Source organism: Cebus imitator, unplaced genomic scaffold (genome assembly GCF_001604975.1).
Source record: "Cebus imitator isolate Cc_AM_T3 unplaced genomic scaffold, Cebus_imitator-1.0 Scaffold95, whole genome shotgun sequence".
Taxonomy (NCBI): domain Eukaryota; kingdom Metazoa; phylum Chordata; class Mammalia; order Primates; family Cebidae; genus Cebus; species Cebus imitator.
This window is the reverse complement of record NW_016107410.1, coordinates 3,351,249-3,369,877: the sequence shown is the minus strand read 5'-3', so window position 1 is coordinate 3,369,877 and position 18,629 is coordinate 3,351,249. Positions and strand designations below refer to the sequence as shown.

General features: G+C 34.4%; 1 protein-coding gene across 1 annotated transcript in view; it reads right to left on the bottom strand.

Annotated features, from left to right (window-relative positions):
• SLC35F5 (solute carrier family 35 member F5) overlaps nt 1-18,629 on the bottom strand; it is a 41,294-nt gene that overhangs the window by 3,537 nt on the left and 19,128 nt on the right. The window contains exons 8-14 of the mRNA XM_017536031.2: nt 18,267-18,348; nt 17,068-17,155; nt 14,066-14,130; nt 11,973-12,077; nt 7,355-7,514; nt 4,911-5,001; nt 1,032-1,186 (exon numbers count right to left, since the gene is read on the bottom strand). Of these exons, the coding sequence (XP_017391520.1) occupies nt 1,032-1,186; nt 4,911-5,001; nt 7,355-7,514; nt 11,973-12,077; nt 14,066-14,130; nt 17,068-17,155; nt 18,267-18,348 (746 nt within the window). The remainder of the gene's footprint in view (nt 1-1,031; nt 1,187-4,910; nt 5,002-7,354; nt 7,515-11,972; nt 12,078-14,065; nt 14,131-17,067; nt 17,156-18,266; nt 18,349-18,629) is intronic.

Genomic DNA, 18,629 nt, shown 5'->3' with positions numbered 1-18,629 from the left:
TATTTATTCCACTGGCTGAAGCTATATGGGCAGGATGCAAGCCAGTGGCAGAACCAAGATTAGGATACAATTTCCCAACAACTTGTCCCAAGTTAGTGTTTTTCGTTTTTTGTTTTCATTTTTGTTTTTTAAATAAGAAATAGGGTCTCACTCTGCCACCCAGGCTAAAGTGTAATGGTGCTGTCATAGTTCACTGCAGCTTCGAATTCCTGGGCTCAAGCGATCTTCCTACCTCAGCCTCCCAAGTAGCTTGGGACTGCAGGTATATGCTATCGTGCCTGGGTAATTTTTTTTTTTTAATTTTCTAGAGACAGGGTCTTGATATGTTGCCCAGGTTGGTCTCAAGCTCCTAGCCCAAGCAATCCACCCACCTCAGCCTCCATAGTCACTGGGGCGAAGTTCTTTTTATAGCAAAATGTAAAAAGCTTTCTTTCTTAAAAAGAAAGAAATTTGAAAGAAAAATTGAGGCAATACTATCATATTCTATTGTGAATTATGTTCAAACCAATACAAGTTTTCCATATTTAAGTTTGTTATGGCAAAACAGTAAACTTTTTGGTATTACCTGTGAATCAAAACATTTCTTTTGAAAATGTAGTTACTAGGTGGGCAGATCATTTGGGGTCAGGAGTTCAAGACCAGCCTAGCCAACATGGTGAAACCCTGTCTCTACTGAAAATATAAAAATTAGCTGGGCATAGTGGTAGATGCCTGTAATCCCAGCTAGCCAGGAGTCTGAGGCAGGAGAATCACGCGAATCCAGAAGGCAGGCAGAGGTTACAGTGAGCCGAGAGCACGCCATTGCACTCCAGGTTGGGCTACAGAGCAAGACTCCATCTCAAAAAAAAAAAAAAAGAAAGAAACTATCTTATTACCCAAAAGATCTAAACAAATTATTTTATTTTTATCTGCATTGTTATAATCTTTCAATAACTCCTCACAAAATCTCTAAAAGGTAGGCCAGCATGATGTGATTCTCAGTTTATTTAGCAAACACTATTTTAAAAAATCTGTATTGGGACTAAACCTACCTCTGAATCCGATGTTTTCTGCATATAAAAGCAAATATTCTTCTGATTCCCACCATTACAGGATCCCAATTATTATAATGGCATAGGAGAGTTACAATAAAAAATGAAAAAAATACAGGGATAGCTCCTGCAAAAAATAACCAAGAAAACTGCACCTAAAAATAAAAGAGGAAAAAACAAACCCACAATTATCATTAAGGCAAATTCCCCCTTCAATGTAAGTTTTCTATTTGTGAAAACCAGGAGGAATAAGAACACCGACAGACAAAATTAATCATTGACAATTTATTATTATTAAGTGTATTATTATGAAATAAGAATTCAAGACTTCAACTTAAAATTCCACTTGTCTAAATTACCAACAACAATAGTTCTTGCTTGGAAAACAGGCTAAAGGAAAGCCAAGAAAGCATGCTTTCCATTTATTAGGCATAATACACTGAGAGTGGAGACAGACAGTATGAAACTTTGGTCTTGCACACCATGCTGCCATGCTGCTCATTTCTTCTTCACTGTTTGCTGCCTAGTCTCAAGTGGTTCCCTCTGCCTCAGTTTCTGAAGTCATCTTCAAGAAATGTACGTTTTTGTAAAAAGTTATAGTTGTGCTATACTGTATATGCTACAGTTCTTATGTCAGTACCAAAACAAATGAAGTACAAATTTATGACACTTAAGTGCAAATTTATAACACTCAAAACTAGCTTGATTATCTAGTAATAAATGAAAAACAACTCAAAATAAAATAATTACCAAGTAAAATGAAGAAAAAACATAGGAACATTTTTACTAAGGAATGTTAGCTAGAGGAGACAAGCAACAACACATGCCTCATCAGTGAAGAGCCCTCTGATGTCAACAAGTCTGATCCTCCAATCCATCATTTATCAGGGTTGCCAAGAAAATAAAAAATATCAGTAATAGGGTAGAGGTATTAAAATCAAAAAGAAAAAAAAAATAAGGAAAACAAATAAATAAATAAAAAGAAAATAAAAAATAATGAGATGCCATAATGTTACCAAAACAAAACTCATTCTTCCCTTTCACTAGTTCACTTTTACCATCTAGACTCAACTAAGGATCAGAAACAATTGTCAAAGAAGCCCATAATGATTAACTACTAAGACTTAAGTGCAACACACAGGAGGTTTGCTTTAAAAATAATTATGAAAATAGTAACATCTACCTGTAAAATAGGTAAGGAAAACTGAGTTCGCCTTCTTTGAGAATTAAAAAAAAAAAAAGGTCTGGAATCATAGGCAAGACTCCCTCTGGTGGAAGACATATACTATTCCATTTCATAGCACCATTAGTCAGAGTAAAGAGGTTTTGCAAGAGTAATGTATTTTATGAGGGAACTCACAATGCATAATACAAGAATAATAACTGACAATTTTTAACATGCGTGCCTTATTTGTATGGCATTCACACACAGTGACTGAGTCAGTCTAAGAACACCCTGGAAAGAACAGTCATTAAACTAAAAAGCTTTCATTTAGTTATGAAATTACCAATATATTTTAACATATTCCTGGAATATTTGCCAGAATGTCTAATAATCAGGAAAAACCATGTTGCATTTAAATTACCCAAGATCAGAAAAGATATTAAGAAGTCATAAATAATGCAATTAAAAATATAGATATAGTTGATGGAATGATTTCATGAATATTTAACTAAAAACCTTATTTCACAACTGAATTAAAGCAAACTTAATAAAGGTAGATAAAGCCCTAGAAGACTTTAGAGGGCAAGTTCACTTTCAACAATGTTGTTTATGCGTTGTCTCATAATTAAAAACTTCTAATTAGATTTTCAACAAGCTAAGACAAAAGAAATGAAGCCATTTATTCATTACAACAAAGAAAATTACCTATGTAAACAAACAAACAAAATTTCCAATTCCTAGACATATCTGAATATAAAATGGAATAAGATCAGGGATGCTTCCTATTATATAAAATAATTATAAATTTAAATAACCAATTTGTTTCAAGAACACTAATGCTAATAAATGCTAACATTTCAGAAGCTATACATAAACACAGTTAGCTAATAGAACCTAAAAACCCTATAAAAGTAGATTTCTCTTACCATGTTTCTGTTACAGTTCTGGGCACATCTGCTGCTTTTTCCAGATGGAATCTCCCTAACCTCAATCCTAACACCAAAGGTACAGCCTTCTCATTTAACTGATGCCCATTTCTAGATATGAAGACAATCAAGAAAACCAAATATTTTCTTATTTGTCTTCATATCTAGAAATGGACAATCAGTTAAAGTTTGGTTATGTTTTTATAATTAATTGCATGTACATACATTTCCCCCTGTTTTGCCTTTATCTTAAAATACTTTATTAAACAAATTATAACCATTATTTGTAATGATAATTATTAAATGATCAATCATTTGATAAAATTAGGTCCCTCTGACAATTCTCTTAAAAATTCCTGAACATTAAACCTGCAATTTTTTTCCAATCTACGAAAGCTTATGTTTTTAAAATATTAGTACAATAAAGATGATTTACATAGTAGTCTACCAAAATCCTCTAACAAGTAGCACTTTCTCAGTTTCACAACCATTTTGGTTCATATTCAGGATTATGGCCTGAAGATACAGAAGGACCTGGATATTATTTAAATTTATAAAAGAATGATATGTAATAATGTGTAATATTAGTGTTATACAGAATATTCACATTCTTTGAAAATGCAAGTTATGTAAGATAATTCTGAAGTAAGGAGAGAATCGCAGTTATTTAACCATGACAAATAAGTAAGAATTTACTGAACCATAAAACAAAGTCAAACGTCAGTACAGAATTTATAAGTAAAGAGGATATATAGCACTGAGAATACCTGTCTTTAATTTTTTTTCTTTTTTTTTTTTTTTTGAGATGGAGTCTCATTCTGTTACCCAGGTTGGAGTGCAGTGGCCTGATCTTGGCTCACGGCAACCTCTGTCTCCCAGGTTCAATTGATTCTCCTGCTTCAACCTCCTGAGTAGCTGGGAATACAGGTGTGAGCCACCATACCAGGCCGCTTTTATCATAAAAACTGCACAAAGACCTAAAGAAAACTAGCTTTAAAATTTTGATTATTGCTTGTACACATTATAAAACTTTGGGCCTTGAAGTATTTCCCTCTTCAAATTATATTAGACTAAAGCACATACACATACTTCTGTAACTTAGTAGTTGAAGATAAATGCCTACAAGTGCTGAACTGTGTGATAAATGGCTATGATCCCTTTTCAGTGTTGAGCAACAGCATACCTCTGTTCTTCCTGCTACACCTAGGAGCACTGAAGAAACTCTTCCCTTCTAGGCTGCTGGCAAAAACATCCCAGATTCTCTTTTCTGTGGTGTTAGCATTGCCAATATTTATCATGAGAAACCCCACATCCATACTAGGCCTTCAGAGAAGAGGGATGGGACACCCACTCTGCTGAGTCCAGAAAGAGATGGCTAACATTCACTGCAAACAACATTATTCATGTGCTGCTCATATCTTCAGTAGTATCAGCACAGTGTTAAGGAACCTGTGATAGGAGTTTATCGCAGAAACTAAAATACTTTTATGATGAAATGTGACTTACCAAAGAACATCTGGAACATAATCAGCTCAAAAACTGGAGAACTACATATGAAGATGATGCCCTTAACTTAGAAATTAAGGGAAAAAAACGGAAAAGCTAAAAATGGAAATTATCTATTTCTCTGGTATTTTTTATATTTCTATGTAGTGAAGCACCATGGGAGAGAAGGCATCAAGTATTGTTTATGTTTGTATCCTTATAATTAAATCACTTCTCAACTCTTGTCAGGTTTGTTTTCATAACATACATAAAATACCTATTAATATTAAATAGTTTCCTTACCTTTTGCATACACATGTCAGCTATTATGGACAGAGGTATTGTAAGGCTTAGTGCAAGTGTGCCTATCAATGATGAGGTAAGAAAGCATCCCCTAAAAAAAAAGAAAATACACATTTCTATATTTTAAAAATTACAGAAACAAAAACATTGAACAAAGACTTTCTAACTTATAGGCTTATGAGATCAGGAGCAAAAATAAGAGGTTAGGATAGACTGAGACAAAAAATAATAATAAAGTTATTAAGATGATTCTCAAAGTTTTTCTTCAAATATTAAAAATACAAATATACAAGTATAAAAAGTTCAAAATATTTTATGCTATTTTCAAGATCTGTTTGCAGGTATTATTCACCTTTGGATGTATAGCTTATATTTCACTAATTAAAAAAAAAAACTGTTGAACAATTATTACAGTTTTGTGATGATATGTAGATAACAAAGAAAACAGCATTATTAAAATTGCAAGACATATCTCACCTTCATGAACACTAAAATAGTGTGTTATTCTTTTTTTTTCTTTTTTTGAGTCAAAGTCTCACGCTGTTGCCAGGGTTGGAGTGCAATGGTACAACCTCAGCTCACTACAACCTCCGCCTTCCTGGTTCAAGTGATTCTCCTACCTCAGCCTCCCGAGTAGCTGGGATTACAAGCACTCGCCACCACACTTGGCTAATTTGTTGTATTTTTAGTAGCTATGGGGTTTCACAATGTTGTCCAGGCTGGTCTCAAACTCCTGCCCTGTGTCTACCCGCCTCAGCCTCCAAAAGTGCTGGGGTTATAGGTATAAGCCACCACGCCAGGCCCAATAGTGTGTTATTCTTTTGATTTGGCTTGGCATAGAAACAAAAGAATTGAATATTCTTAAAAATATATTTTTTTGTTGTTTTCCATTTTTTTAACAATTGTCCCAACCAAAAGCTAAGCTCTTGAATTATCAATGTGAGTATGAAATATTGAAATATCAATCTACATATAATTTTGTTGAATTGAAGGAAAATACACCCAATGGAGACAGATGAGCCATTTATAAAGACTGATAATTTGGATATATAAGGAGAAAATGAATTGTAAGCCGAGATAAAACCATAATGTATATATATAATTAGGACTACAGATCCATGGAAGTTATAGGCAAGTAAAATCTAGCTTGGTATATGTTAGAATTAATAATGCTATCCTGAAATAAAAGGGCTATCTCTTAATAAAGTGTCACTAGAAGTACTGAACAGAGGCTAAACAGTGAGTCCTTACTGATGAGGTAAAGGGAACTTAAGCACTTGTGGTTCCCAATACTTAGCTGCTCTGTGAAAAGAGCATTCAGGGTCAAATATAGCATATATGTTCTTGGATATTTATCATGCAAAGTACTATAACAAAAAGCCTGGGAGGTAGAATTATAAAGCCTGTTTGACTTAATCCAGCTTTTAAGCTGGATCCAATTTAGCTGATGACTAAAGCCTTTTGTCATCTGTTAATAGTTCAGGTTAAAAAAACTGAGTATCTAAAATGTACACAATTAAAGATGAAAAAATTAATGAGTAAATGGATTATGAGTTTAAAGAATTTTAGATCAGCAAAGGAGTTTAAGAACATAAATTATTACAATACAAAGTAAATCTTTAAGTATTATTTACTCTTCACAAAAGAGAGTGAATATAGGATATACCAAGAAAACAAATATTCCTTAACTGGGCAGGGAGGCACAGCACTGTAATCAGAGCTTTAAGGAAGTCTCCCCAAAAACGTCTATTTCTGTTGCAGTCTTTTGCAAGGGAAAACTAGTTAACAGTTTCAATGGGTATGTAATAAAATTCATTTTTTCATTTATGTTTTATTCATTTCTTTTTAAGTTTCTATCAAACAGAAATAGGACTAAGTATAAAGCTCTATTATTTGAAAGGTCTCCCAAACTCCATACATAATATTATCTTCATATTATTTTAAGCTTATTATTGCATATCAACATATTGGATATTTAGCATATCAAAGTATGTTAACATCTCAAATCAGAGTTTAAGGTTTATGTTTCTGGCTCACCCATATCAAAGGTCCTGAAAATAAATAAAACAAAAACACCTATGAACAACCAAACAGATATTCCAAAGCCTCTTAAATAAGCACCATCTCCTGGATTCTCAATTAGAACTCATGCATTCCTACTTGACATAGAAACCTTATACATTTGGAAATGACTACTTTCATTTGCATAATACTCTACTTTCTAAAACACTTTTACAGATTTAGACCATTCATATTCATTCCTTCATTCATTGAGCTCCTTCTGTGGACAAGGCACTCCTCTATGGAATGGGCACACAGAAGTTAAAAAACAAAGTCCCTGCTCTAATGGAGTTAAAGTATTCAGCTGTATATGTGCTGTGGGGCGGGGTACACAGGAAGGGCCATCAGCAAACAGACAAAATATAAATGCTTAAAGTACATACCACAACCATAGGAACTCTGAGAGTACTGTTCCAATAAGGCCATTAATGATAATGCACATTAATACTACTTTATTGGGAAACTCGAAGTCCTCAAATCCAGTATAATGTAGTAAAAAGAAACCTGGCCATAAGAGCAGCAGATTAAACAAACCTACAAAACCTGAAGTTAGCATTGTGATTGATTTCTATTTTCCAAGCTTATTAACTCTAAAATCAAAATTAGATTTTGCACAAAAGGGCTCTGGGAGGTTTCCTTAACTAAAACTTCTGTTGGTTTCTTTTTAAGTCAGTCGTGTGAATAGCTCAACACCATAAAAAAAAACTGTATGATCACTGAACTCAACCATCCACACTGTACTGGAGCAACTACTGTGGAATAAACCTCATAGGACAACTCAAAAAGAAGGGTTGTTAATCTTAGCTACTGATAATATAGTGCCCTAGAACTTCAAAGAAATAGCTGGTATGTATGTGTTTGTGTACTTAGCCTAAATTAATTTTGTGGAATTAGATGGTTTGCTCTCTGATTCAACTATTTATGTCCAAAACACTTGTGCTATGTGAGCAGCAATGAAAGAAGGTTCCAAAGGAGATAAAACTGTTGGTTCCTGTCTTCTCAGACCGCTAGCTAGTTAGTGAGAAAGTATGTACACACAAAGAGCTATTCAACATATGAATGAAATTCAGACTAACTAGTTATTAAGGAAAGTCATCCTACGTAGTGGTTAAGTGTGTGCCGGCAGTCTGATGGCCTGGGTCCAATCGCAGCTCTATCTATCATTCAATAGTAGTGCAAACCTTATACCTCTTTTATGCCTCAGTTTTCCAATCTATGAACATAAAATAACATTTAATAATATTTAATTAGGTTGCTGGGAAGATTAGACAAAACACATAAAATATAGCACAGTATCTGGCACATAGTAAGCACTTAATAAAAGTTAGCTAATATTATTACAGAAATTAAGTTTATATATGACCATATACATCTGAATGTAAAGACTATAAACAAAAAAGATTATAAATGTATAATAATAATTGTTGTACTTTCTATACAGTTTATGTTACAAATTTGCTATATGATCTATGCGGTAACTATACAAGAAAATTATAGTAGATATATAACTGATACTTGTTATGTCACCTAAATAATAAGCCAGTAATTAGGATGCCTAGTTATATTTTAAAAGGGCAGGAGCACCCACTTTCTATCTGATGCTAAACACTCACACCTACCCCACTTCTGTGAAGGGAGGCAAATAAATCTGCTTTTCCCAGAAAGTTCTCACCCTCTACCCCACCCTCATCTTCTGAAGCTCATGACTAATTGACAGAGGATTTGCAAGGCCAGCCCTCATGGCTCAAGGCCCAGACATATTACCTGCTCTCGCTCTGCTCCCCGCCCCAGCACCTGCAATGAATTGGGCCAAACCTCAGTTATCCCTGTGTGCCACATAGTTCTCTCCCCTTCTCTGTCTTGCTTCTTTCACTCCAAGTTTTTCCTTCGTCAAACTCCCCGAAATAAACTCACCTACACAAAATCCCCATCTCATATCCTGTTTTAGGGAGCCTAACTGATATGGTTTGGCTCTGTGTCCCCACCCAAATCTCATCTCGAATTGTAATCTCCACAGGTTAGGGAGGGACCTGGTGGGAGGTGACCCCATCATGGGGGCAATTTCCCCCATGCTGTTCCCATGATAGTGAGTTCTAAAGTGTTTTAAAGTGTTTGGCAGTTCCCCCTTCATTCTCTCTCTCTTGCCAGTGTGTAAAACATGCCTTGCTTCCCATTCACCTTACACCATGATTGTCTAAGGCTTCCCCAGCCATGCAGAACTGTGAGTTAATTAAACCTCTTTTGTTTATATATTACCCAGTCTCAGATAGTTCTTTATAGCAGTGTAAAAACAGACTAATACAACAACTTATGACATCAAGTGATTTTAAAAAAGAAAAAAACACACATACACAGAAAGGACACCTGACCTAAAATGCCTAAATAACATTACAAAGCTGATCTAATGAAACATCAAAATTTGGCATTACCAAGAACTAAATCTATTTCCCTGAAGTGCTGAGTCTATGAAATCCCACATAAATTAACAACTTTTGACCTAGAGACAAAAGTCCCAATGACTGCACCTATTCCCTAGACTGCCCAGAATCTGGCACTGCACACCTTTCTGTTCTTCTACAAAGTGAAGTGCCAACACAATCACTCAGAACTACTCACTGCTCCTTGTTAAGCCTCTGCTCACACTTCTTTGCCTGAAGAGCCCCAACACATCAATCCTAACTTCTCTGAATCCTGTCTATTCTAAAGCCCAGGGCAGGTCAATATTGCTTTATATATCACATCACATATGAACAGGAACAACACAACCTACATGCCTAATAAGCACTCTCCCTAATATGAGTAAATTAAGCAATTTTTCTTGCAAGTTGTCAATGTTTAAATTTTTTAAAACTCCCACTGACCCAACCACCAACCTGTAACAGTCAAAAATTACTAGCATTTCATTCCATTCCAAAAAAATTTTTTATGATTCTCAAATAAAATATTATTAAAATTATCTTTTTTTCTTAAGAGACAGTCTCACTCTGTCACCAGGCTACAGTGCAGCGACACAATCATAGCTCACTGCAGACTCGAACTCCTGGACTCAAGTGACTCTTCCCCCACAGCCTCTCTAGTAGCTGGTAATACAGACACATGCAACCAAACCTGGCTATTAAGCTATAGTTCTTGAATTCTATATTTAAAAGGAATTTAAGCAATCACTGAGCCTTATGGCTTTTCAAACATTTAATTTTTGTTAGTCTTTAGGCATAGGTATTTAAACTATTTTTAGTTTAAAAATAGCTTTAAAATAGCCTTAAAAAAAAAACAAATTAAATAGAAATGCAGTCTCCCTATGTTGCCCAGGCTGATCTTGAATCCCTGGCTTCAAGCAATCCTCCTACCTCAGCTTCCCAAAGTGCTGGGATCACAGGCGTGAGCCACCACGCCCAGCCATAAGAAAAATCTTTACTACAAATTAAATTCTAATGCAAATTCCTCAGCAAAGTAGAGCTGTTCAGTTGGGTGCGGTGGATCACACCTGTTATCCTAGCACTCTAGGACGCCAAGGTGGGTGGATCACCTAAGGTCAGGAGATCCAGACCAGCCTGACCAACATGAAGAAACCCTATCTCTACTAAAAATACAAAATTAGCCAGGCATGGTGGTACATGCCTGTAATCCCAGCTAGGTGAGAGGCTGAAGCAGGAGAATCACTTGAACCTGGGAGGCGGAGGTTGCGGTGAGCTGAAACTACCTCATTGCACTCCAGCCTGGGCAACGAGAGTGAAACTCTGTATCAAAAAAACAAACAAACAAACCAAAGTACCTCTGTTCCACAGGTGAAACAGCAAAGGAGTCCAAGAACTAGACCCCTACATGCAACTCTACTTCTTTCCAGCCATCCAAGGAGCCCACCTATTCCCTAAATCACAGTTTGGAGGCCATTTATCTAGTCCAATTTCCTCATAGTTCAGATGACTATAAGATAAAGTTACAACAGCTGAATTCCAAGTCTCCTGACTCCTTGTAAGCTGCACTTTGAACCCTTACCACTGAGCTTCTTTATCTATTTGTATTCAGATATGTTATGAAAGTTATCTTATCAATGTGTTCTTCTTTTGCAGTCCTACAGATATCACAAGTTCTTTCCTGAACTGATGTTAGGCAAAGGAAAATTTATAAACCATATCCAGAAACTATAATTGGGTAATTTGAGAATGAATCTATGTTACAAAAGAGTTTGTGTCTTAAAGAAAAAATGCAAATGAAAAGCCTTTACATGGCCCACAATTTTTTTTTTTTTTTTTTTTTTTTTTTTTTTTTGAGACGGAGTTTCACTCATGTTACCCAGGCTGGAGTGCAATGGCCCGATCTCGGCTCACCGCAACCTCCGCCTCCTGGGTTCAGGCAATTCTCCTGCCTCAGCCTCCTGAGTAGCTGGGATTACAGGCACGCACCACCATGCCCAGCTAATTTTTTGTATTTTTAGTAGAGACGGGGTTTCACCGTGCTGACCAGGATGGTCTCGATCTCTTGACCTCGTGATCCACCCGCCTCGACCTCCCAAAGTGCTGGGATTACAGGCTTGAGCCACCGCGCCCGGCCTGACCCACAATTTTTAATGTAAATAAATATACAGACTGTGACAGCATTAAACATATCATTTGGGGGCAGTCTCCCCAATCCTTTGCTAACTATTCAAAAATGGCAAAATGTAAGATACAGCACGTAAACTCTCACGTGCTTATAATAGCAGAACTTTGTCATAGCAATGAGATAAATATCTGGTTTGCAGGCTGAAGACCTCAATTTGAAAAAACTGTTAGGAGTTTCTTTCTGTCTCACACTGAGGAGATGAGCATTCCCTCATAGGTGTACAACCATGCAGGACAAAGTAAGGAAAACATTGGGATTAGCCTTCACAATCTTTAAACGGCTTTAAAGAATCATATGGAAGGTGAAAAAAAGGCTTCCCTATTCCTTTCAAAAAACCAAAGCAAATCCCTGTGTTAGTCATTTAGAGTAAATAGCCTCACAAGTTAAACATATTCTTACCAAAGAACATTGGAATATCCAACTTGTCTTCTCTGTCTACTTTTCTCTTAATCATAACAATATAGACAGCATAGAGCATGGCTCCAACAAGAGACCAAACGGAACCTGTAAAAATCAACATGATTTAAAGCAACCACTCATTAAGTCATTCAATATACACTTAAAATTCAATAATGTGTCAGATAATATTGCAAGAATATACAAAAGTGAAAAGATATATAATGATATAAATCACCTTTAGGTTGATATAAAAATATATAATGAAAAGGTATAGCCCACCCCACCCATGTCTTCTAGGAGTACAGGAAGGAGTTTAATATGTTAACAAATAAATGCAAAAGCATCCACCTCAATGATCTGACCAAAACATATACATAACAATACAACTCAAAAATTAACACTTTTTTTTTAATTCAAGTGCATGTTTTTATTTTACCCTATTCAAACAATCTTGACACCTGGCATTGTCCAACCAAACAAATGCTTCTTTCCATCACTAAGCTGTTGCTTGTATTGTCTTCCTTACCCCCATATATCATTCTTGGTATATACTCCACTACCATTCCCATCTTCAAGGCTCTGTTAAAGTTTTATTTCTTCCACAAAGCATCCTCTTTCTACTCTGCTGTATTTCTATCCTGTCTTCTGTTTTAGACAATACTTACTACTGTCAAGTATGATATTAGTCTAATTCCTAGTAGCTTCATTTTATAAATCTCATATTGTTCCAAATCAACAACTCCTTGAAAACTGCAAACACATAGTTTATATTTTTTAACGTTCCAAAATAGCTAACATAATACAGAACTCACACTGCATGAATAATAAATACTGATCCTCTTTATTAACTCTCTCAAAAACATTTAAATCTTTTAAAACAGCTAAATAATGTTCTGCCAAGTGACCATACTCAATATTTATTCAATTACTTAAAAGATGAATGTTTTATTAAATTATTTTTATTTTCAAACTTTTTTAAAAGCTAAGGAAAAGTCTGTCAACAAAATCTTGCATACACACGGCCATAACAAATACATATATTGTTTTATATACACAAAGCTGCTCTGGGTAAGAAAGAGGTGAGGAGGTTCAAAGCACAGCTTACTGGGCAGTAGCTAGGAATAGTTTAGAAAGCACTGTTCTACTCAATATACCTCAAGTATCTAAAGAAGTATCCAAAGAGAAATCATTAATCTAGGTTTATTTTTTATTTATTTTTATTTTTTATAGAGATGGGGTCTCACTATGCTGCCTAGACTGGTCTTGAACTCCTGGCCTCAAGTGATCCTCCCACCTTGCACTCCCAAAGCACTGGGATAACAGGCATGAGTCAACATGCTCAGCCCAGCTAGGTTCTAATTACTTGTTTTTGTTAAGTCTAAGCAATGGATCAAATCTAAGTGTTCACCACAGCAATAACTGTTTCAGACAAGAATCAAGAATGAATGCCAATATTCATGGGTGAAGATATACCTGCAACAAGAAATTTGTATAGTCTCAAAGTATCCCCCATAAGATATTTATTACTTACAGTAGGTAAAATTAGTAACTTCACACTGGAGTAAGGTAGTTTATTTTAACCAATATCACCTTCATTATATTCTTATCCGAAATGCACAACTTTAACCAAAGAAAATATTGGACAAATGCAAACTGACGAACATTCTACAAACCAACTAGATGGTACCTTACAAAAGTGGCAAGATCATAAAAGACAAGAAGACTTAGGAACAGTTCTGCATTTAAAGGAAACATGACAATTAAATGCAATAAGTGATCCTAGATCAGAGAAAAGAACATTAGTGGGAAAAAAATGGCAAAATTAGAAATAGCTTTTTTATAACTGTACAATAGTTATGTAAGTTGATAACATATGAAAAATCTGAGTGAAGGCTATGAGAATTCACTAAACTATTTATGAAAATTTTTTTACATTATTTCCAAAGGAAAAGTTTTTAAAAAACACCCTGCTAATGCCTACCCTTTGTGCATGTATCTGTGCACATGAGCATGCACATTTACCTTTCTTGTATACTCTAACAAAAAACTTTCTTGTATATTCTAACAGAGAGAATGCAGAGTCATGTACTTACCTATTGTATCTCTTCCAGCAGATTTTTCAGACCCTGACAGGTTTACCAGAACAACACCTCCAATGCTATGAGAATAACAGTCATTAATGAAGAGCAAACATAATGAATTCTGAAAAGGCTAATCATAAAGATAAAAATTATTTATAAGTGATCAAGACTAATCTCAACTTCGGGTAAAACTACTGTCAAATAATTTAGCAATTTCATTAATAATATCTAACAATATTATCAATATAATATAGTGTTATATTTGTATTAACTCATTTAATCCTCACAAAATGTACAATATTATACCTTATAAGGAAGTAATACTACTGCCATTCCCATTTTACATGTGAAAACTAATACACAAATAGGTAAGGTAACTTGATCAAGATCACACAGCTGAGACTGAAATACAGTCAGTTTTACTCAAGTCCGGTGCTCTTATGTGCTATGCTATCCACTGTCTTTCAATTAGGAATGAATTAACTAACTTGTCATCCCTTTCCAATCTTTCTTTTGGATTATACAAATATATCAAACCCATATAAATCCAGCAATGGTACTACTCTTGCTTATTGGTAAAATCTAAATTAACAGTAAAACTATCCTTATGTGCTTAAACAACTTCACTAATCTCATGATTTTAGTGGATGAAAATAAGAGTGAATTAAGGATGTAAAGATATAAGAGGTCATTCATAAACTCAATTGTTATTTGCTGGGCATCTAATATGAGCAAATCATGGGGTTACAGAAGTGAACAAGATAGATGTGGTTCCTGTCCTCAGGGAACTTACATTGTCTTTATATTTCTATGAATCTTATAAATTGTCACAAGTTTTCAAGTAGATGAAATATTGCTAATTAAAAAAAAAAAATTAGCCGAATTCTCTCACCCTGATCAGAAAGACCAGGGTGGCAGTGGGAGAGGAATATGAAAGAAAATATTTTTTCCCTTATGGAAAGATGTCATCACAACTTAAATGTAGTCCTTACATTAAATATTCGTACCTTTCAATTAAAGCATCACAATTTTCTGTAATAATCATTGTTCACATTCAGATTCAGCTATTATTTACTGAGTATCCACAATATATTAGAAATCAGGAATTTTGTTTCCATTTAGATGATGAATTATGATAATGGCTAAATATGGTGAGCACCTGCTGTTTTATATCAGACATTGTTCCAAGCACTTTAGAAGTTCTACTCATTAATCCTCATAATAATCCTATGAGAGAAATCCTATTATTTGCAATATATAGGTGAGAAAATTGGCACAGAAGCGTAAGGAACCTGCCCAAGATCTCAAAACTAGTAATGACAGAGATGGGATTGGATTCCAAGTTGTTTGGCTTGAGGCCACACTCTTGTCTCCCAACTGATGAAATGAGATTTCTTCACTTAGATTTCCTTCAAGATTGTTGCTATGTAAAATTCTTTTTATATCCTCAGAAACTGAATCTCTTAGTAAAATGCCGATTCAAAACAAAGTATTAAACAATGTTTAATACACAAGTCTTAAGAACACATACAAAAAATTTCTTAGTAACACTTTCTTTTAAAAAAAAAGCTAAGGTAGTAAATATTTAGGTTTGTGGGCCACATTGTTGCAATTCAACTCTGTCTCTGTAATGCTAAAATGGCCATGGACAATTTGCAAATAAATGAGAGTAGCTGTGTTCCAATAAAATTTTATTTACAAAAACCAGCAGCTGACCCAACAGTTTGCCAACCTCTGTTCTAGATCTACTTTAATGAGGAGTAATGCACTCTGTCAAAATACTTGCAAGTTTAATATTTTATATCCACTTCCTTCTTTATAAAGTCTTTATTAAAATACCATAAAGAAAAGTTATAAATTAGCACATATTTTAAATAAAGTTAAAAAAAAAAAAAACCTTATTTACTTCTCCAATGCAAATATATTTCCCTAATGAAAAAATTTGCTTGACTTAAAACATTAGCCAACCATGTAAAAGAATAAATCCTTAGTGGCCATAAAGTCAAAAGGATAAATTAGTTGGACCAACCAGCTGCCCATTGGAGCAACCATGGTTAATTTACCCTTATATCTAAAAAAGAATAACATATAAGAACAAGAGCTACGAGTCTTACATGATTGCCCAGTACCAGTCTCTGATAGACACTTCATAGCTATTACCTCTAAACTTTAAAACAAGACTCCAAGGAATAATAGATAATATTATTTTCTCAACTAGGAAACCTCTCAGAGTTTAAGAAAACTGCCCAAGGACAAACAGCAGAGCGCTTATTCGATCCCAGCTTTGATAACCAAGAAACACTACTCTCCATTAAATCATTCTGCTACCTTCTCTGATTTTCTTTCATAAAAATAACAGTTTTATTAAACCAACACATCTTTTTTGAGTACTGTCTATGGGCAAAGCCCCATGCTAGGTCTTTGATGAGACAAATATAAAACAAGGCTTTGACCTTCAAGGGTTTACAATCCAGTAGAAAAGACAACACAAACATACACAAAGTTAAATAAAAATAAAATATTTAAGTATAGTTAGCGACACTGACATGCATTAGTGCAAAACTGCCAAATGAATTACACAGAAAACAACTGAAACATCATCTGAGGCTCAGTTAGAGAAAACTGAATGTTAGCTTTCTAAGAAAAGTAGAAAAAGGAAAAATAAAAATCAAAACAAAAAGGGGAACTTGCCTTAAGAAAAAGAAATAGAAACTTGGATGATTATGAGGATTAAGCTGCCACATTATGTGTGAATGTCAGTACAATACTTGGTGAGTCTACAGACACATGAATGGGAACCAAAGCAGCCTTGGAGTTTTCCCTCTGGTTACCCTACTCAAGAAGGTTTAGAAACCTAGTGCCGGAAGTGACAGGGCTGAGTAGCATCATGTCCATTTAAAGCTTTCTTTTATCCACATCTTTCTTTGCTCTTATAAGCTATCCTGGGACCACTGTCAGAAATTGTAACATTGTTTTTTAAGCAGAGTAAACTAGCTATCACACTATATTCTTACCTTAAAATTACAGCTAATAGTTTAGAAAGGGTAAATCTATCTCCACTGTTACTTGGAAATACTGCAGCAAGGATTAAGGTAAAAAGTCCTATGAGGAGAAAAGAATTTAAAAATGGTACATGAGTTTAAATACTGTCAACATTTTTACTACCAATTTCATGTTTAAATAAGTAAAGTATATGCCTAACTCTTAAATTATTTTTTTCCATTCTTAACTAAGAAAATGACTGCAGTTAAATAATGACTGGAATGAAATGTTCAACATTCATGCATAAAATAGCCTCCAAACTAAACCATGTTTATTTCAACAGTACAGATCAAGTACAGTCCTATTTATTTTAAACTAATAGGAAACTTAAATCTTGTTCAGAGTAACATTCTGACCTCATCATAATCAAGCTATGTTCTAAAGTTATTTTTATAGCTTCAAAAATATTTTTGTCTTCCAGATTTGAAAGGTGATTCAATCTTAAAAATAAAATGCCTATCATAGGACAAATTATAGTTCTGAAATAAGCGATTACATTTTAGCCAAAGGGTCTAGAAAAAGATCTCTGGAAAGGATGTGTGAAGGGAAAGGCAACTACAAAGAGCCAGCCTATAAAACTGTAATATATTGTTATATTAAAAATACTGTAAAGTATTTGAAGGAACATAAATAGCACAGGCTAAGGTATGAAATTACAGTCATGCTTAACGACAGGGATAAATACAGTGAAAATGTGTGTTGTTAGGCAGTGTCGTCCTTGTGCGACCATCATAGAGCATACTTACACAAACCTAAATGGTATAGCCTACTACATAGCTAGGCTGTATGCTATAGCCTATTGCTCACAGGCTACCAGCTTGTATAGCCTGTTACTGTATTGAATACTCTAGGCAACTGTAACACAATGGTAAGTATTTGTGTATCCAAACATATCTAAACATAGAAAAGGTGCAGTAAAAATACAGTATTATAATCTTATGGGACCATCATTGTATATGCAGTCTGTTGTTGACTGAAACATCATATGCGGCACCTGATTGTATACAGATTCAAAGGCAATTATAATAGACGAATATATATTAGAACTAATGTAAGAAGCTATAACAAGATAAAAATGTTATATATGTACACACGTATATACTAGAAATATATATTTTATAATGAATAACATAAATAAAAATAATAAGATTTTTAAAGACAAATTTCTTACCAGAAGTTGAAGATAAAATATTAACTATAGCAACTTGTGTGTCTGAAAGTGCTTCTTGATATGACAAATTTGCCAAAAACCACTGAAGAAAAAGAAAACCACAGTGAACCCTAATGAAAGACATGTTTACATCCATCATTACAATTCAGAGTTCCCTTTTTTGTTCTCCTCCTAAATACTGTTCTCACAAGATGTTTTAAAAGCTGCTTTGTATTGAAAAAAATCACAGGCTCCCAAAAAAGATAAATGTTTATAATCATCAGACCTAAGATCCTGCTACCTAATTTCCCTTAAAAATTAACAATAGTTGGCTAACAATTAGCATTCAGGTTTTTTTTTTTTTTTTAAATGAGGGTAAAATCA